The sequence below is a fragment of the Lepidochelys olivacea genome (genome assembly GCF_965140295.1).
Source record: "Lepidochelys olivacea isolate rLepOli2 genome assembly, chromosome: 2".
Lineage (NCBI taxonomy): Eukaryota > Metazoa > Chordata > Testudines > Cheloniidae > Lepidochelys > Lepidochelys olivacea.
Window position 1 is genome coordinate 148530190 of NC_140412.1, and position 19317 is coordinate 148549506.

Genomic DNA, 19317 nt, shown 5'->3' on the forward strand with positions numbered 1-19317 from the left:
CCAGTCATCAGCCAGGACCCATTGTACTAAGCAAAGTACAAACACAAACAAAAAGATGGTCCCTGCCCCAAAGAGCTTAAGTACCAAAACATGATCATGGTCTCAATTTGAAAATTTTGGCCTACATTTATAGTACTCTCCTAGGTATGAGACTGATATTTCTTTACGGGACATCTTACCAATCAAATACACTTGCTCTGTGTAGCTGGACATGTAATGTTCATTTTAGGACAAGATATCATAATGCACACGTCCATTCATAAGATCACAGCAGTAGTAACATAACGTTGCAGATTATAGTAGAATTAGATACCAGAAAAAACAAAAACATTTTGTAATTACCCAACAGTTTAATTATTACTACTGCAATATGAAATACAAAGAGATAGAGAGGAGCTCTATAGAAAGGATGGACTAATGCAGAGGAGAAAGCTGTGGCCATATGAGTAAAGCTTATAAATAAATGTAATCTTCATCATGAAGATGGGAATCACTATGATCAGAAAGTCTGTGATTGGATACAGTCATTAGAAGTGGGCAGGAAATATGTAACAGAGATATCAAACAAATGTAATATATTCTTCTGCCTGTCTTGTTAAATCCCTGCCAGCTGAGAAACAGCTGGAGAAAATTTCCGACATAAAAAGTTGTTGTGGGCACATCATTTGCAAAATATCAAAACAAAAACTGGTCAGTAATTCTTAAAACACAGCAATTATTATTAATTCTATAAAGGTTATAAATAACCTGATTAGGTCAATTAATCCATGATGGCTTTGAAGTCTTTACAAAGAGCTGGCTCTGTCACTGTCTTCAGAAGCTGCATAGTAGCCTTTGGGATTTTCTTGAATAGCTGCAATTCACCTACAAAGACATTGCAAAAATAAATCACTGTTCAGAGAAATTAACAATCAAAGTATTTGCTAAAATGCTGATATGGTAGAATAAAGTTAACAGTTGATTTTCAGGAAACAAATGTTTCTGTTATTACATTGAAAAGTTATCAGCAAACCTACAAGATACTGGCAAGAAATGCTGTTCTCATTCATTTTACTTTGGGAAAACATTACTGAATAAATAAATTTGAAGTTTTCCTTCCACACACTTGTGAAAACTACCTACACTGTGTCTCAGAATTTCAGCCTGTAAGGCCATGTATTGAATAACTAGGTACACCAGGGAAAGTGAAAGAGACAATGTCAACTTGAAAAGCTTTATTTTAGAATCTTTCCCTTTACTAATTTATTTGCTTATGCTTTTTATTTTGTCCCTAATGTTGTTGTTTGGCACGCAAATTTTCCCAGGCTGGAGTCTGAGACCCACACAAATGCCATCCTAGTATGTATGAGCAGCTTGCCCCATGAAATTGTGCCTAAAGAATGTTGTGGTCTAGACAGCTGTTTCTGCTGCTGTGCTTCCTTGGAAGAAGAGATACTGCTACCTGGAAATTCACCCCTGGTGTTGAAACCCACTGGAAATAAGCTAGGTTCTTATCTCCCTTAGGAAAGAAGAAGGAAAACTATATAATGCAATAAGCAGTTTGGAAATGAAGACAATTGATAAGGGAAGGGAAAGTATCAATGAACAGTTTACTGTCAATAGGGGTAAGGACAAAATGAGGAAATGTTTGAAATATAGCAGGAACAAATTAAATCCTATGTCTATTACTAGACAGACATGGTAAAGCTGTCAATAGTGATTCAGGAAGGTAGAAGTGTTCCACAAATATTTGTTTTGTATTTGGAAAGAAGATGGATGATGAATTTATATCTTACAGAGACAAGAAGTATTTTTTCCAATGGTAAGTGTAGGTAGGATGTTAAACAGCAACTACTAAGATTAGATATGTTTAACTCTGCAGGTTAAATGGATAACTTGCACTGAAAAGGTGTTTTTCTGCCCTTCTTCTTTAAACTATCTGAAAATCTCTCAGAGCCATTGATATTGACATTTAACAAATTTTGAAATATTGGGAAAGTTCCAGAAGACTGGGGAAAAAACTGGTTTTGTGCTAATACTTAAAAATAGCAAATGGGCAACTATAGGTCAGTTTTCTTGATACTGAGCCAGGGGAAAATCATGGAAAGGATGATAACATAATTAGAATCGTAGAATATCAGGGTTGGAAGGGACCTCAGGAGGTCATCTAGTTCAAAGCAGGACCAATCCCCAATTTTTTCCCCAGATCCCTAAATAGCCCCTTCAAGGATTGAACTCACAACCCTGGGTTTAGCAGGCCAATGCTCAAACCACTGAGCTATCCCCCCCATTAATGTCTATCAACATGACTTTATGGAAAGAAGCGTTTATCAAACTAAAGTATCTGTGTTGATATATATACTTAGACTTCTATCTGGCATTTGATGTAGTACTACACAACATTTTGATTAAAATATTAGCGCTACATAAAATCAATGCAGTAAATTTAAATGGATTAAAACTTGGTAACTGATCTCAAAAGAGTAATTCTGTATGTGAAATCGTCATTAAATAGGGAATTTAAAGTGGGGTCCTGCAAGGATCAGTTGTTGATCCAGTGCTACTGAAATATCTTTATCAACTATCTGGACAAAAAATCTTACATTACTGATGGCAAAGTTTACAGATGACACATACATTAGATTAATAAATTCCAAGGCCAGAAGGGACCACTGTGATCATCTACTCTGACCTCCTGTATAACATATGCCATAGAGCTCCCCCGCAAATAATTCTTTTTGTACTAGGCATATTTAAAAAATATCCAATCTTGATTTAAAAATTGACAGTGATGTAGAATGCACCATGACCCTTGGTAAGTTATTCTAGTGGTTAATTACCCTCACTGTATTCCTTATTTTCAGTTAATGTGTCTAGACATATTCAATTTCAAGCCACTGGATCTCGTTATACCTTTGCCTGCTAGGCTGAAGGGCCCATTATAAAATATTTCTTCCCCATATAGGTACTTATCGGTTGTGATCAAATAACTCCTTGGCCTTCCTCTTCTCTTTGTTAAGTTAAATAGATTGAATTCCTTGAAGTCTATCACTCTAAGGTGTTTTCTAATCCTTTTATTATTCTCATGGCTCTTCTCTGAAATCCCTCCAATTTATCGTCTTTCCTGAATTGTGAACACCAGAAATGGACACATTATTCCAGCAGCATACTAGTGCCAGATACAGAGGTAAAATAATGTCTTTACTTATATTCGAGACTCCCCTGTTTATGATCCCAAGCATTTCATTAGCCCTTTAAACCATAGCGTCACACTGGGAACTTATGTTCAGCTGATTATCCACCATGACCCCCAAATCTTTTTAAGAAGCACTGCTTCCCAGGATAGAACTCCCATCTTTTAAATATGTCCTACGTTCTTTGTTCCTAGATTTATACACTTACATTTAGCCATATTAAAGCCGATATTGCTTGCTTGTGCCCAGCTTACCAAGCGATCCAGATTGCTCTGAATCAGTGACCTGTCCTCTTCATTATTTACCAGTCCCCCAGTGTTTGTATAGTCTGGAAACTTTATCAGTGATGATTTTATATTCTCTTCCAGATTACTGATGAAAGTGTTAAATAGTGTAGGGCCAAGAACTGATCTCTGCAGGACCCCACTAGCCACACACACACTAAGTGAGGATTCCCTATTTATAATTACATTTTGAGACCTATCAGTTAGCCAGATTTTAATCCATTTAATATGTGCCATGTTAATTTTACACCTTTCTAGTTTTTAATCAAACTGTCATGTAGTTCAAAGTTAAATACTTTACAGAAGTCTAAGTATATTGCCTCAGTGCTATTACCTTTATCAAACTTGTAATCTCGTGAAAAATATATATCGAGTTAGTTTGACAGGCTGTTTCCCATAAACCCACTTTATAATTCTTTACTTATAGAGTCCCCTATCAGCTGCTCCATTATCTGTCTCAGGACTGATTTCAGAACTCCAGGCCCATACCCAGGTTGTCCCATTTACTATTTTTAAATTAATGGAGTAATAAATAATGACAGGTCAGTTCTACAGCCCTATCTGAATCATGTAGCATGGTGGGGTCATTTGAAAAACATACATTTTAATAAACCCAAATGCATTAATCTTTGAACAAATAATGTAGGCCACACAAGATGAGGGACTGTATCTTGGAAAGCAGAGATTCTGAAAGACTTATTGGTAGTGAGTGATGACAAACTGAATATGAGCTCCCAGTGAGATTAAGTGGCTAAGGACTTGTGTACATGAGAAAGTCACAGAAGTTTAACTAAGGCTGTGATTTTAACTCATTTAATTAAACTAATACAAACTCTTGTGTGGATATTCTTGTTTCAGTTTTAACCAGAACTATTTCTGTTTAGTTTAAGACTATAAGAAATCTGTTTAAACTAAGCTGAAATAAACCACACAGATTGAAATAAGAGCATTCACTCAGGCGTTTGCACCAGTTTAATCAAACTGGTTTAAAAACTGGTAAGTGAAATCAGCACACTTTTCTCATGCAGACAAGGCTTGAGATAGTAAATGCGATCCTTGGGAACAGAATCCAGAGGAATAAGTATAAGTTGGGAGGTAGCATTACCATTGTACAAAGCATTAATGAGACTATTACTAAAATACTATGTCCAGCTTGAGTGTCCAGAATGGATGTTGATACATTGGAATAGGTTCTAGAAGAGCTACAAAAGTGATATGAAGTCTGGAAAATCTGCCTTACAGTGAGAGACTTAGGAAGTTCCATCTATCTAGTTTAACCATAGAAGCTTTAGAAGTGACCTGATTGCAGTCTAAGATGGGAAGAAGACACAGGGCTCTCTAATCTACCAGCTAAAAGGTATAAGGTAAAAAGGCTGGAAGCTGAAAATAAAATCATAGAATCATAGAATATCAGGGTTGGAAGGGACCTCAGGAGGTCATCTAGTCCAACCCCCTGCTCAAAGCAGGACCAATCCCCAACTAAATCATCCCAGCCAGTACTTTCTCAAGCGTGACCTTAAAAACTTCTAGGGAAGGAGATTCCACCACCTCCCTAGGTAACGCATTCCAGTGTTTCATCACCCTCCTAGTGAAAAAGTTTTTCCTAATATCCAACCTAAATCTCCCCCACTGCAACGTGAGACCATTACTCCTTGTTCTGTCATCTGCTACCACTGAGAACAGTCTAGAGCCATTCTCTTTGGAACCCCCTTTCAGGTAGTTGAAAGCAGCTATCAAATCCCCCCTCATTCTTCTCTTCTGAAGACTAAACATCCCCAGTTCCCTCAGCCTCTCCTCATAAGTCATGTGTTTCAGTCCCCTAATCATTTTTGTTGCCCTCCGCTGGACTCTTTCCAATTTTTCCACATCCTTCTTGTAGCATGGGGCCCAAAACTGGACATAGTACTCCAGATGAGGCCTCACCAATGTCGAATAGAGGGGAACGATCACGTCCCTCGATCTGCTGGCAATGCCCCTACTTATACATCCCAAAATGCCACTGGCCTTCTTGGCTACAAGGGCACACCGTTGACTCATATCCAACTTCTCGTCCACTGTAACCCCTAGGTCCTTTTCTGCAGAACTGCTGCCGAGCCATTCGGTCCCTAGTCTGTAGCGGTGCATTGGATTCTTCCGTCCTAAGTGCATGACTCTGCACTTGTCCTTGTTGAACCTCATCAGATTTCTTTTGGCCCAATCCTCTAATTTGTCTAGGTCCCTCTGTATCCTATTCCTACCCTCCAGCGTATCTACCATTCCTCCCAGTTTAGTGTCATCTGCAAACTTGCTGAGGGTGCAATACACACCATCCTCCAGATCAGTTATGAAGATATGGAACAAAACCAGCCCCAGGACCGACCCCTGGGGCACTCCACTTGATATCGGCTGCCAACTAGACATGGAGCCATTGATCACTACCCGTTGAGCCCGACAATCTAGCCAGCTTTCTATCCACCTTATAGTCCATTCATCCAGCCCATACTTCTTTAACTTGCTGGCAAGAATACTGTGGGAGACCGTGTCAAAAGCTTTGCTAAAGTCAAGGAACAACATGTCCACTGCTTTCCCTTCATCCACAGAGCCAGTTATCTCGTCATAGAAGGCAATTAGATTAGTCAGGCATGACTTGCCCTTGGTGAATCCATGCTGACTGTTCCTGATCACTTTCCTCTCCTCTAAGTGCTTCAGAATTGATTCCTTGAGGACCTGCTCCATGATTTTTCCAGGGACTGAGGTGAGGCTGACTGGCCTGTAGTTCCCAGGATTCTCCTTCTTCCCTTTTTTAAAGATGGGCACTACATTAGCCTTTTCCCAGTCGTCTGGGACCTCCCCCAATCGCCATGAGTTTTCAAAGATAATGGCCAATGGCTCTGCAATCACATCCGCCAACTCCTTAAGCACGCTCGGATGCAATACATCCGGCCCTTGGACTTGTGCTCATCCAGCTTTTCTAAATAGTCCTGAACCACCTCTTTCTCCAAAGAGGGCTGGTCACCTTCTCCCCATGCTGTGCTGCCCAGTGCAGTAGTCTGGGCACTGACCTTGTTCATGAAGACAGAGGCAAAAAAAGCATTGAGTACATTCGCTTTTTCCACATCCTCTGTCACTAGGTTGCCTCCCTCGTTCAGTAAGGGGCCCACACTTTCCTTGACTTTCTTCTTGTTGCTAACATACCCGAAGAAACCCTTCTTGTTACTCTTAACATCTATTGCTAGCTGCAACTCCAGGTGTGATTTGGCCTTCCTGATTTCACTCCTGCAAGCCCGAGCAATATTTTTATACTCATCCCCGGTCATTTGTCCAATCTTCCACTTCTTGTAATCTTCTTTTTTGTATTTAAGAGCAGCAAGGACTTCACTGTTAAGCCAAGCTGGTCGCCTGCCATACTTACTATTCTTTCTACACGTTGGGATGGTTTGTCCCTGTAACCTCAATAAGGATTCTTTAAAATACAGCCAGCTCTCCTGGACTCCTTTCCCCCTCATGTTATTCTCTCAGGGGATCTTGCCCATCAGTTCCCTGAGGGAGTCAAAGTCTGCTTTTCTGAAGTCCAGGGTCCGTATTCTGCTGCTCTCCTTTCTTCCTTGTGTTAGGATCCTGAACTCGACCATTTCATGGTCACTGCCTCCCAGGTTCCCATCCACTTTTGCTTCCCCTACTAATTCTTCCTGGTTTGTGAGCAGCAGGTCAAGAAGAGCTCTGCCCCGAGTTGGTTCCTCCAGCACTTGCACCAGGAAATTGTTCCCTACATTTTCCAAAAACTTCCTGGATTGCCTGTGCACCGCTGTTTTGCTCTCCCAGCAGATATCAGGGTGATTGAAGTCTCCCATGAGAACCAGGGCCTGCGATCTTGTAACTTCTGCGAGTTGCTGGAAGAAAGCCTCATCCACCTCATCCCCCTGATCTGGTGGTCTATAGTAGACTCACACCATGACATCACCCTTGTTGCTCACACTTCTAAACATAATCCAGAGACTCTCAAGTTTTTCTGCAGTTTCATACCAGAGCTCTGAGCAGTTATACTGCTCTCTTACATATAGGGCATCTCCCCCACCTTTTCTGCTCTGCCTGTCCTTCCTGAACAGCTTATATCCATCCATGACAGTACTTCAGTCATGTGAGTTATCCAACCAAGTCTCTGTTATTCCAATCACATCATAATTCCTTGACTGTGCCAGGACTTCCAGTTCTCCCTGCTTGTTTCCCAGGCTTTGTGCATTTGTATATAGCCACTTGAGGTAACCTGCTGATCATTCCTCTTTCTCAGTATGAGGCAGGAGCCCTCCCCTCTCACGTGCTCCTGCTCGTGCCTCCTCCCTGTATCCCACTTCCCCACTTACCTCAGGGCTTTGGTCTCCTTCCCCCGGTGAACCTAGTTTAAAGCCCTCCTCACTAGGTTAGCCAGCCTGCTTGCGAAGATGCTCTTCCCTCTCTTCGTTAGGTGGAGCCCGTCTCTGCCTAGCACTTCTCCTTCTTGGAACACCATCCCATGGTCAAAGAATCCAAAGCCTTCTCTCCGACACCACCTGCGTAACCATTCCTTGACTTCCACAATTCGACGGTCTCTACCCAGGCCTTTTCCTTCCACAGGGAGGATGGACGAGAACACCACTTGCACCTCAAACTCCTTTATCCTTCTTCCCAGAGCCACGTAGTCCGCAGTGATCCGCTCAAGGTCATTCTTGGCAGTATAATGGGTGCTCACGTGAAGAAGCAGGAAGGGGTAGCGATCTGAGGGCTTGATGAGTCTCGGCAGTCTCTCCGTCACATCGCGAATCTTAGCTCCTAGCAAGCAGCAGGTTTTCCTGGTTGGGGCAGCAGATAGATGACTCAGTCCCCCTGAGGAGAGAATCCCTGACCACCACCACCCGCCTCCTTCTCTTGGGAGCCTCCTTCTCTCAGAATAGACAAATTCTGACTAGAAATAAGGCACACTTTTTTTTATAGTGATGGTAATTAACCATTGAAATAACTTACCTTCAGATCTGGTGGATTCTGTATGTCTTGAAGACTTTAAAACAAATCTGGATGTCTTTTTAAAATATACACTCGAGTTAAATATCTGACAGGAAAACTAATCTCACTTTGAGGTTTCTAGTGTGTTAGAGAGAGAAATTATTCCTAAAATTAGATATTATATCTATACTATCTATACTATCCCCCAGGTTGACAGTGTCCCTTTCAAAACAGAGTAACAAGCCTAATTTTGAATTTCTCTGCCTTTGTGGGGTATGAAATACAATAATAGTCAGATAACTGACTATATTTATATATGGCTCCTTCTTGCTGGGAGATGTACTTCCTATAGATATCCCACTTCACAGTTGCTTATTTAAAAGTAGTAACAATTTTTTTTTTATTTTAGTCCTATTATCATTGCCGAGCCCATAGCAGCAAGAGAGAGTAATATGAATTTTTTTTGTCTTGTGCATTATCCACAGAATTAGTAACTAAAGGCTTACCTATGCTGTGCTGCAGTGCAGATTACATGAATATGATTACAGAATGCCCCAAAGTGTTGTGCTGTAACTGCCTTATGTGGACACTTCTGGCATGAACTAAAAGGTACTTAGTTCACATTAACATAGTACTGTTTGAAAGACTACAGTAAAAGACAGTTACCTTTTCCGTAACTGGTGTTCTTCGAGATGTGTTGCTCGTCTATTCCACAATAGGTGTGCATGCTCGCCATGTGCACCAGTGCTGGAAGTTTTTCCCCTAGCAGTACCCACACGGCGCCTGCCTGGCATGGCAGAAGGGGGGCTGTGCTCCCCCCACCCTCAGTTCCTTCTTGCCAGACAACTCTGAAAGAGGGGAAGAAGGGTGGGATGTGGAATAGCCATGAGCAACACATCTCGAAGAATACCAGTTACAGAAAAGGTAACTGTCTTTTCTTCTTCGAGTGATTGCTCGTGTGTATTCCACAACAGGTGATTCCAAGCTATATCTGTTGGAGGTGGGTAGGAGTTCACAAGTTCTCAGGACAGAATACCGCCCTCCGAACCTGGCAACATCCCTGGCCTGGGAGACAATCGCATAGTGTGAGGTGAACGTGTGAACTGAAGACCACGTGGCGGCCCTACAAATGTCCTGGATGGGGACATGGGCCACGAAGGCAGCTGACAAGGCCTGCACCCGAGTCAAGTGTACCCTCACAATGGGTGGCGGGGGAACCCCCGCCAGCTCACAACAGGAACAGATGAGTGGAAATCGGCTCAGCCGAGGTGACAAACAATTGCAAAGACTTTCTGAATGGCTTGGTCCGCTTGAGGTAGAAAGCCAGAGCTTGCTCACATCGAGTGTGTGGAGATGGCGTTCCTCACTAGTCGTGTGAGGCTTGGGTCAGAGGACTGGCAGAAAAGCGTCCTGACCCATGTGGTAGGCGGAAACCACCTTCGGGAAGAATGCGGGGTGTGGGCGCAGCTGGACCTTGTCCTTATGAAAAACTGTACATGGCAGTTCGGAGGTTAGGGCCCTGAGCTCCGAGACCCGCCCAGCCAACGTGATAGCTACCAGGAAGGCCACCTTCCATGAGAGGTGAGACCAGGAACACGTGGCCAGTGGTTCAAACGGGGCCCCGTGAGATGAGCCAGCACAAAGTTTAGGTCCCCCTGTGGAACCAGGGGCTTGGAATATGGGTAGAGATGGTCCAAATCCTTAAGGAACTAGTTGGTCACAGCATGGGAAAACACTGTGTGCCCTTGCACCAGGGGATGAAAGCCAATATAGCCGCCAAGTGCACCCTGACTGATGAGGGTGCCAGTCCCTAAACCCTCAGGTAGAGGAGGTAATCAAGGATAAGCTGGATCAGGGTGGCCGTGAGGGAAACACCCTGGCCTGCTGCCCACCTTGAAAACCGAGACCACTTCACCACATAGGAGCGGTGAATTGAGGGCTGTCTACTTTTGAGGAGGACGTGCTGAACCTGTTCCGAGCACGTCCTTTCCTCGCCACTTAGCCACTGAGCAGCCACGCTGTGAGGTGAAGCGTTGCTAGGTTGGGATGGAGGAGGTGACCCTGGTCCTGAGAGAGCAGGTCCGGGTGGAGTGGCTACCGCCAGCCCTGAGAGGGTCCTGTACCAGTGCTGCTGGGGCCACACCGGAGTAACTAGGATGACCCTGGCTTTGTCCGTCTTTATTTTCTCCAGGGCCCTACTGATCAGAGGGAATGGGGGAATGGTGTAGAAGAGCTGGCCAGACCACGACAGGGGAAAGGCATCGGAGATAGCGCCCTTCCCTACCCCCCCAGGAGCAGAACCGGGGGCATTGTCGGTTCTGCCGGGTTGCAAATAGGTCTACCTGGGGAGTACCCCACCTTTGGAAGAGCTGGTGAGCCACTTCTGGGTGTAGAGACCACTCGTGCTGAGAGGAAAAATCCCTGCTCAAGTGATCCGCCCTCACATGCCGGGCGCCTGGCAGGTGGAAGGCTTTTAGGTAGATGTTGTGGTCTATACAGAAGTCCCACAGACTGAGGGCTTCGTGGTAGAGGGCAGAGGATCAGGCCCCACCTTGCCGCTTGATACAGAACATCGCGGCTGTGTTGTCTGTGACAACCCTGACTACCTTGCCCTCCAGGTGCAAGCAGAAGGCCATACACACCAGTCGCATCGCCCTGAGTTCCTTGACATTTATATGAAGGGGTAGGTCTTGTAGAGACCACAGGCCTGGGGTTTGAAAGTTCCCCACATGGGCCGCACAATCCAGGTCCGACGCGTCGGACACCAGTTCCAATGACAGGGCCCTGTCCCTGAACGGGACCCCTTGGAGCATGTTGTTTGGGACTGACTACCACCGCAGGGAGGTGATCACTGAGTTCACCATGGTGAGGACTTTTTGTCCATTCTGTCCGTGGCCAGGGAGAACTGCGAGGCCAGACAGAGCTGGAGGGGCCTCATTCTGAGTCTGGTGTGACGGATCACATATGTGCACGCAGACATGTGACCCAGCAGTTGCAGGCAAATCCTGGCTGTCATCACCGGAAACCTTGTGACCACATCGATGAGCCCTTTCAGGGTCTTGAACCTGTCTGGTGGGAGAGAGGCCCTGGCCGACGTCGCATCCAGTAGCGCCCCAATAAACTCTGTGCGTTGGACCTGGACTAACATGGACTTGGTATTGTTTGTCAACAGGCCCAGGGCAGTACATGTGGACAGCAGGCGTGCCACATGATCCCTCACCTGCAACCAGGAGGTGCCTTTGACTAGCCAGTCATCCAGATATGGGAATATCTGGACCCCCTGGCGTCTGAGGTAGGCCGCTACCGCTGCCATACACTTTGTAAATACCCTGGGGGCGGTGGACAGACCAAACGGTAGGACCGTTAATTAGTAGTTACTGTCCCACTATGAAACAGAGGAAGTGTCTGTGCCCCTCGAATATGTGGATGTGGAAGTACGCGTCCTGTAGATCGAGGGCAGCGTACCAGTCCCTGGGATCCATGGAGGGGATGATGGAGGCCAGGGAAACCATGCGGAACTTGAGTTTTACCATGTAGTGGTTCAGGCCTCACAGATCCATGATGGGCCTGAGCCCCGCTTTGGGATAAGGAAATACCAGGAGTAATACCCCCTGCCCAGGAACTCCTTGGGCACCACCTCTATAGCTTCTAGGTAGAGGAGCTGCCCCATCTCCTGCTTGAGCAGGGCCTTGTGAGAGGGGTCCCCTGGAAGGGATGGCGGTGGAGGGTGGTTGGGCGGGGAGGAGGTAAACTGAAGGGTGTAACCTCAGGAGATGGTGTTGAGGACCCATCGGTCCGAGGTGAGCCTCGTGGACCATTCTGGGAGGAAAGCACACAACCGATTGGAGAAAAGGTGCTTTATTGGGGGTAGGTCCCTGCTGAGAATTGGCAGGGTACCCCCGAGCGTCCCGTCAAAAGCGCCTTTTGCCTGCCTGCTTTCCCTTAGAAGACCCAGGCTGGGGGGCTGACCGGGATTGCCGTTGCAGGCTCTTTCTATAGCCCCACTGCTTTTTGTGGGTGGCCTCGTACTTTGGGAGGGTGGCCTGGGCTGGAGCCTGCTGAGGCTTGAACTTGGGTTTTGCCGGAGGAGGGACATAGAGGCCCAAGGCCTAGAGGGTTGTGCGGGAGTCTTTCATGCCATGCAGCCTTGTGTCTGTTTCCTCAGCAAACAGAGCCTTCCCGTTGAAAGGGAGATCCTGCACTGACAGCTGTGCCTTGCTGGAGAGCCCAGAGAGCAGAAGCCATGACGACTGTCTCATGGACACCACTGTGGCCATGGACCATGCAGCCATGTCTGCTGCATCCAAAGCGGCCTACAGGGATGCCCTTGCGGCCGCCATTCCTTCCTCCACGAGCATCTCAAACTCCTTCTTACTGCGCTCCTGGAGGGAGTCCTCAAACTTGGGGAGGGATTCCCAGAGGTTAAACTCGGAGTGACCCAGGAGAGCCTGATGGTTTGCTACTAGTAGCTGGAAGCTTGATGACGAATAAACTTTTCTCCAGAAAGTATCCAGCCTCCAAGTGTCTTTGTTCTTGGGGGTCGGGGCTGGTTGCCCCTGCCGCTCCCTTTGGTTGACCGACTCGACCACCAAGGAGTTGGGCGCCAGGTGGGTATACAGATACTCGTGTTCCTTCGTGCGTACCAAGTACTTGCGCTCCGCCTTTTTAGAGATGGGAGCCAACGAGGCTGGTGTTTTGCCACAGGGCAGTTGAAATTCTTGCCACCCCTTCATGGAGCGGCAAGGCCACCCTCCCCGGTGCTGAAGAGGAAAGCACATTGAACAGGGAGTCTGTGGGCCCTTCCATCTCCTCAGCCTGGGAGTGGAAGCTCACTGCCACACTTTTTAGGAGGGCTTGGTGAACCTGGTAGTCCTCCTGCGGTATAGAGGGGGGTAGGGCCACAATCAGCTCCTCCGGACGGGGCGAAGCCGGTACAGTGCTTTGGGTATTGTCCGGCACCAGAGGATCCACCACCTGGTCGGACTCCGGGCACGGTACTGAGGACACAGGTCCCACCGACCTTTTTTCTGGCAGTCTAAAGATGGACGCCGACGGTGCTTCCGAGGCCCCGGCCACCGAGCGAGCCACCATGGGGGGCTGCGCTGGAGGCCACGGTGCTCACTGGTACCACTGGACTAGCCAGGATGTTTGGTGCCACTGCGCTTGCTGCGGCACCAACGGGGTCGGCCATTTGCGCTGGCTAGCTTGGCCTGTAGATGGGCGCCTGCGAGGGGAGTCCAGGCTGGTGTATGATCAGCTGCTGCCTCTGGACCGGGAGTATTGGCGGTGCTGGGACCTATGTCAGCCACGGGACCACAATCCTGATGCGGAGGAGCGGCGCTGACAGTAGTAGCTGCTCTACGAACGACCTCGATGGGCGGATCCGCGTTGGCGAGGCGCTGGTGATTGATGCCCGGGACTACAGTGCCTTGGCGGAGACTTGGAATGGGAGTCCGAGCAGGAACGGCGTCAACGATCATGCCATAACCGAAGGCGGTATCTCCTGCGAGATGAGGACAGTTGGTGACATCCGCCATGGTCCTGTCGATATTCGCTTTGCAAAGACAAGCGGTGCCGGGAGTCCCGGTTGGACAGCATGCATCCAGACAATCTGGCTGGTGTCGAGGGCGATCCACATGGACTGAGCCCTGAATGGTCACTGGGTTGTGAGCGGTGTCGGGAATGTTCCCTCGACCGACACCAGTACCGGGCCAGTGGCGACTGCGATGATCTCAGCGGCGGCTTGGATCATGAGTGTGTGGCCCACATCGGCGTAGCTCTGGGCACTGGCATGGACATGACGTCCCTGGCTGCCTGGAGGGCTTTGGTCATAGATGGCATCCGGACATCCGGAGAGACTGGCTCCGAAGGGGCCGGGCTACTCCACTCAACATGAGTTGGAGGCCTAGGGCCCAATGAGGATCGAGGACTACCCGACATGGGCCTAGCCTCTGCCCCAGACGTCCCTCAGTGCCGTTGTGAAGAGGGAGTCTTCCCGGTCCTCTTGGCGTGCCCCAGGGATGGGGAGCAGTGCCGACTGCACGATGGTTCTGGAGGGTCTCATGTAACAACACTGCGGTGCCAGGTACCAGTTTGGAGTGGCGTGCCGGGTTTGGGGCCAGCGCCAACTCCATCAGGATAGGCTGGAGCCTAATGTCCCTTTCTTTTTTAGTCCAGGGCTTGAAAGCCTTGCAGATCTTGCACCTTTTGCTGATATGGGCTTCTCCCAAGCAGCGCAGACAATCTGCGTGCAGGTTGCTCCTTGGCATAGAGCACCTACAATAGCCGCACGACTTAAAGCATGCCCCAGCCCAGGCTCAATGACTAACTAAACTAACTGAATTAGCTAATTAACTATAGGTATTACTGAACAAACGATGAGTTCTGGGGACGAGCTACAGCAAAGCTGGAGCTGAGCAGTTCCAACACACCTTCACTGGGGGCAAGAAGGAACTGAGGGTGGGGGGAGCGCAGCCCGCCTTATACTCCACCAGGCAGGCACCACAGGGCGGCACTCCCCCCTACGGGTACTGCTAGGGGAAAAACTTCCAGTACCGGTGCACGTGGTGAGCATGCACACCTATTGTGGCATACACATGAGCAATCACTCGAAGAAGAACGTTTACTACGTACCTTTTCATTCACACCAGCAGTGTTCATATGGACAGTTAGAGAACAATACTTTGGTGCATTCTGCAATTCACACCTGTAGTCATATGTAGACATAGCCTAAATTCTTATCACATAAAACTTACCTCAAGGCATTCAGATTTACACACCTTAATTGCACCTTAACTACACACACAAATTCCTCTGGGAAAATAACACTTTCTGGTGATGATGCAGTAACCAGAAAACACAGCTTGACATTCAGACTCCATTTGGTACATTTGCAAGATAGACAACTCTTTAGAAAAAAACATCAAAACCAGAGAACATACATACCCGTAAAAACAGGTTTTACTGCTCATGTTATTGTGGAATAGAATTTACTCATTCCTCAAACACATGAACTGAGCAAACTTGATATAGAATTCATTGAGGGACAATGAATGTGGAACACTATTTTTTTTAAAAAAAGAGTCACATTTCAGAACAGAACTTTAATTTAATCATTAATTTGGGTTTTTTGGCAATTTACTTTTAGTTTCACTTTTAAATTATGATTAAAAACAAAAACAGAGAAGGCAATATTGCCAACCCGAGAAGTCCAAAAATCATGAGTCAGCCCTCCTCAAAGTCATAAGATTTTTTTTATAAAAAGATTTAATCATATTTTTTGTTTGTCATCTGGCTTTTGAATTCTCCTTGCCCTCTCTCTCTGTGTGTGTGATGCAATTATAATGTTGTCAGCTCTCACAAATGTTTAGTGAGTAAGATGATTTTTGCCCCTCTGCAGAAGTTCTTTCTGGAGGACCCTATCAAGATCAGCTCACCAGTCCCTACTGTGCTAGGAATTGTTCATACATATAGTTAGGCCTGGTTCACAGACACACAGATTTTGTACCAGTTTAACCAGTTTAACTGTTGTGACAAAGCTCCAAGCCTGTATTGGTGGGTCTCGCACTTTTGGGCTCTCAATGTGACCTCCCTTTCTTAAGGGTCACAGCCTACCGAGCTACTTTAATCATAGACCAGAATGGGAGATGGGGAGGGGGAATACCCCACAGTCTCTGATGCTCCTTTGAGCTTAGTAGGTGCAGTTCAGCCTCCTGCCTGGACCAAAGCCTGCTTCCCTTCTCAAGGGAGTCTCTGTAGAGCACAGGGGGGAACCCGGGCCCACTCTCTACTCCAGGTTCCAGCCCAGGGACCCTAATGGTAGCAACTCTTGGTGGCTTCCTCTTCACCCATGGAGCTGCTTTGATTTCCTGGGCCACTTCCCCCTGGTCCCCTTTTTCTAGCTTCACCCTTAGCTCAGCTCCTTTCACCTGGGGGCCTTTTTGAGGGAACTGGAAGGAGAGTTTTTAAAGCAGTTGTCAAGTTTCCTTCCCCACTCTGAACTCTAGGGTACAGATGTGGGGACCTGCATGAAAACCTCCTAAGCATACTTTTACCATCTTAGGTGAAAACTTCCCCAAGGTACAAACTATTTTACCTTTTGCCCTTGGACTTATCACTGCCACCACCAAATGTCTAATGGGCGGAGGGATAGCTCAGTGGTTTGAGCTTTGGCCTGCTAAACCCAGGGTTGTGAGTTCAATCCTTGAGGGGGCCATTTAGGGATATAGGGCAAAAATTGGGGATTGGTCCTGCTTTGAGGAGGGAGTTGGACTAGATGACCTCTTGAGGTCCCTTCCAACCCTGATATTCTATGGATTCTATGATATAATTTGGAAAGAGTCTGTTTGGAAACGTCTTTCCCCCAAATCCTCCCAAACGTTACCCCCCCTTTTCTGGGGAAGGTTTGATAAAAATCCTCACCAATTTGCATAGGTGAACACAGAACCAAACCCTTGGATCTTAAGAACAATGAAAAAGCATTCAGTTTCTTAAAAGAAGAATTTTAATAGAAGAAAAAGTAAAAAGAATCACCTGTGTAAAATCAGGATGGTAAATATCTTACAGGGTAATTAGATTCAAAACATAGAGAATCCCTCTCGGCAAAACCTTAAGTTACAAAAAGACACAAAAACAGGAATATCCATTCCATTCAGCACAGCTTATTTTCTCTGCCATTTAAAGAAATCAGAATCTAACGCATAATCTAGCTAGATTACTTACTAAGTTCTAAGACTCCATTCCTGTTCTGTCCCCGGCAAAAGCATCACACAGACAGAGAGAGAGGCTTTGTTTCTCCCTCCCCCCAGCTTTTGAAAGTATCTTGTCTCCTCATTGGTCATTTTGGTCAGGTGCCAGTGAGGTTATCCTAGCTTCTTAACCCTTTACAGGTGAAAGGGTTTTTCCTCTGGCCAGGAGGGATTTTAAAGGTGTTTACCCTTCCCTTTATATTTATGACACGCCCCGCAAATCATAGATAGGGTGAAACGCTGGCTGGGATTTCTTCCTGGAGCTCTAGGAAAAAACAGAGTTAATAAGACACATGCACCTCTAAATATACTACCAAGTATACGAAGACTAATAATATTTTCCACATCTCACGGACGATTTTAACCAGTTGATTCTGGGAAACTTTCACAGGAGAGTGCATCAGCCACTTTGTTAGAAGCTCCTGAGATGTGTTGGATGTCGAAATCAAAATCTTGGAGAGCTAAACTCCACTGAAGAAGTTTTTTGTTATTTCCCGTGGTGGTATGAAGCCACCGTAGCGCAGCATGGTCAGTTTGCAGGTGGAAACGCCATCCCCAAACACATGGGCGTAGCTTTTCCAGAGCGTAGACAATGGCGTGACATTCTTTCACTGACTGACCAGTTGCTTTCCCTCTCAGACAGCTTCTTGCTGAGAAAAACTACAGGGTGGAATTCTTGATCTGGTCCTTCCTGCATTAAAACTGCTCCCACACCACGCTCGGACGCATCTGTGGTTACTAGGAACGGGTCAAAGTCTGAGGCCCTTAGTTCAGGGTGAGACATGAGTGTCGCTTTAAACTGGTTAAAGGCCTTCTGACATTCTTCGGTCCACTGAACGGCATTTGGCTGCTTCTTTTTGGTTAGGTCTGTCAGTGGGGCGGTGATTTGGCTGTACTGTGGTACGAAACGTCCACATAACCGGCCAAGCCTAAGAAAGATTGAACCTGTTTCTTTGACTTTGGGACAGGCCACCTTTGGATAGAATCCACTTCGGCCTGTAGGGGGTTGATAGTTCCTTGACCCACCTGGTGTCCAAGGTAAGTCACTCTGTTTAGGCCTATTTGACACTTCTTAGCCTTAACAGTTAGTCCTGCCTCCCTTATGCGCTCAAAGACTTTTTGTAGATGTTCCAGGTGTTCTGCCCAGGAATCCGAAAATATGGCCACATCGTCACGGTAGGCGACTGCATATTCTCCTAATCCTGCTAGGAGACCATCTACAAGTCTTTGGAAGGTGGCGGGTGCATTCTGCAGTCCGAAAGGGAGTACATTAAATTCATACAGCCCGACATGTGTGTGGAAGGCTGACCTTTCCTTGGCGGATTCATCTAGCGGTACCTGCCAGTACCCCTTGGTTAAGTCCAAGGTAGAGATGAACTGGGCCCGCCCCAGTTTCTCTAATAGTTCATCTGGCATTGGATAGTTGTCTGGGCGAGTTACAGCATTTAGCTTACGGTAGTCCACGCAAAAACTTATCTCCCCATCTGGTTTGGGAACTAGAACCACTGGAGATGCCTATGCACTGCCAGAGAGGCGGATTACACCCATCTGTAACATATCCAGGATCTCCAGTTCTACAGCAGTTTTAGCTTGAGGAGACACCCAGTAAGGTTGGACTTTAATTGGGTGAGCATTACCTGTGTCAATGGAGTGGTATGCCCGTTCAGTCAGTCCTGGAGTGCTTGAGAATGTTGGCACGTAGCTAGTGCACAGCTCCTGGATCTGCTGTCGCTGCATACGCCCAAGGGTCATGGAGAGGTTCACCTCTTCCATGCCACCAGCACTTTTCCCTTCATAGTAGACACCATCAGGCCACTCAGCACCATCTCCTCCCTGGGCTGTAAACTGACAAACCTTTAATTGTATACCTTAGGCTTTTGGTTGGAGGTGGGGAATGCTATGAGATAATTAACAGCTCCCAGGCACTCCTGGACCGTGAATGGCCCTTCCCATGACACTTCCATTTTATGGGGCCTGGAGAGCCTTTAAGACCATGACCTGGTCCCCTACTTCGAAGGAACGCTCTCTGGCATGTTTATCATACCAGGCTTTTTGCTCTTTTTGAGCATTCTGCAGGTTTTCTTTCACAAGGGCTACAGAGGTTTGGAGGGTGTTTTGTAGGTTGGTTACAAAGTCCAGAATGTTAGTTCCTGCAGA

General features: G+C 46.7%; 1 protein-coding gene across 3 annotated transcripts in view; it reads right to left on the reverse strand.

The window, feature by feature from the left end:
- Window positions 1-381: 381 nt before the first annotated feature.
- Window positions 382-19317, reverse strand: part of TERT (telomerase reverse transcriptase) — a 138230-nt gene continuing 119294 nt past the window's right edge. For all 3 annotated transcript variants that reach the window (XM_084621794.1, XM_084621795.1, XM_084621793.1), the window contains one exon: window positions 382-864. In XM_084621794.1, the coding sequence (XP_084477920.1) occupies window positions 761-864 (104 nt within the window). In that variant the 3' untranslated portion in view covers window positions 382-760. The remainder of the gene's footprint in view (window positions 865-19317) is intronic.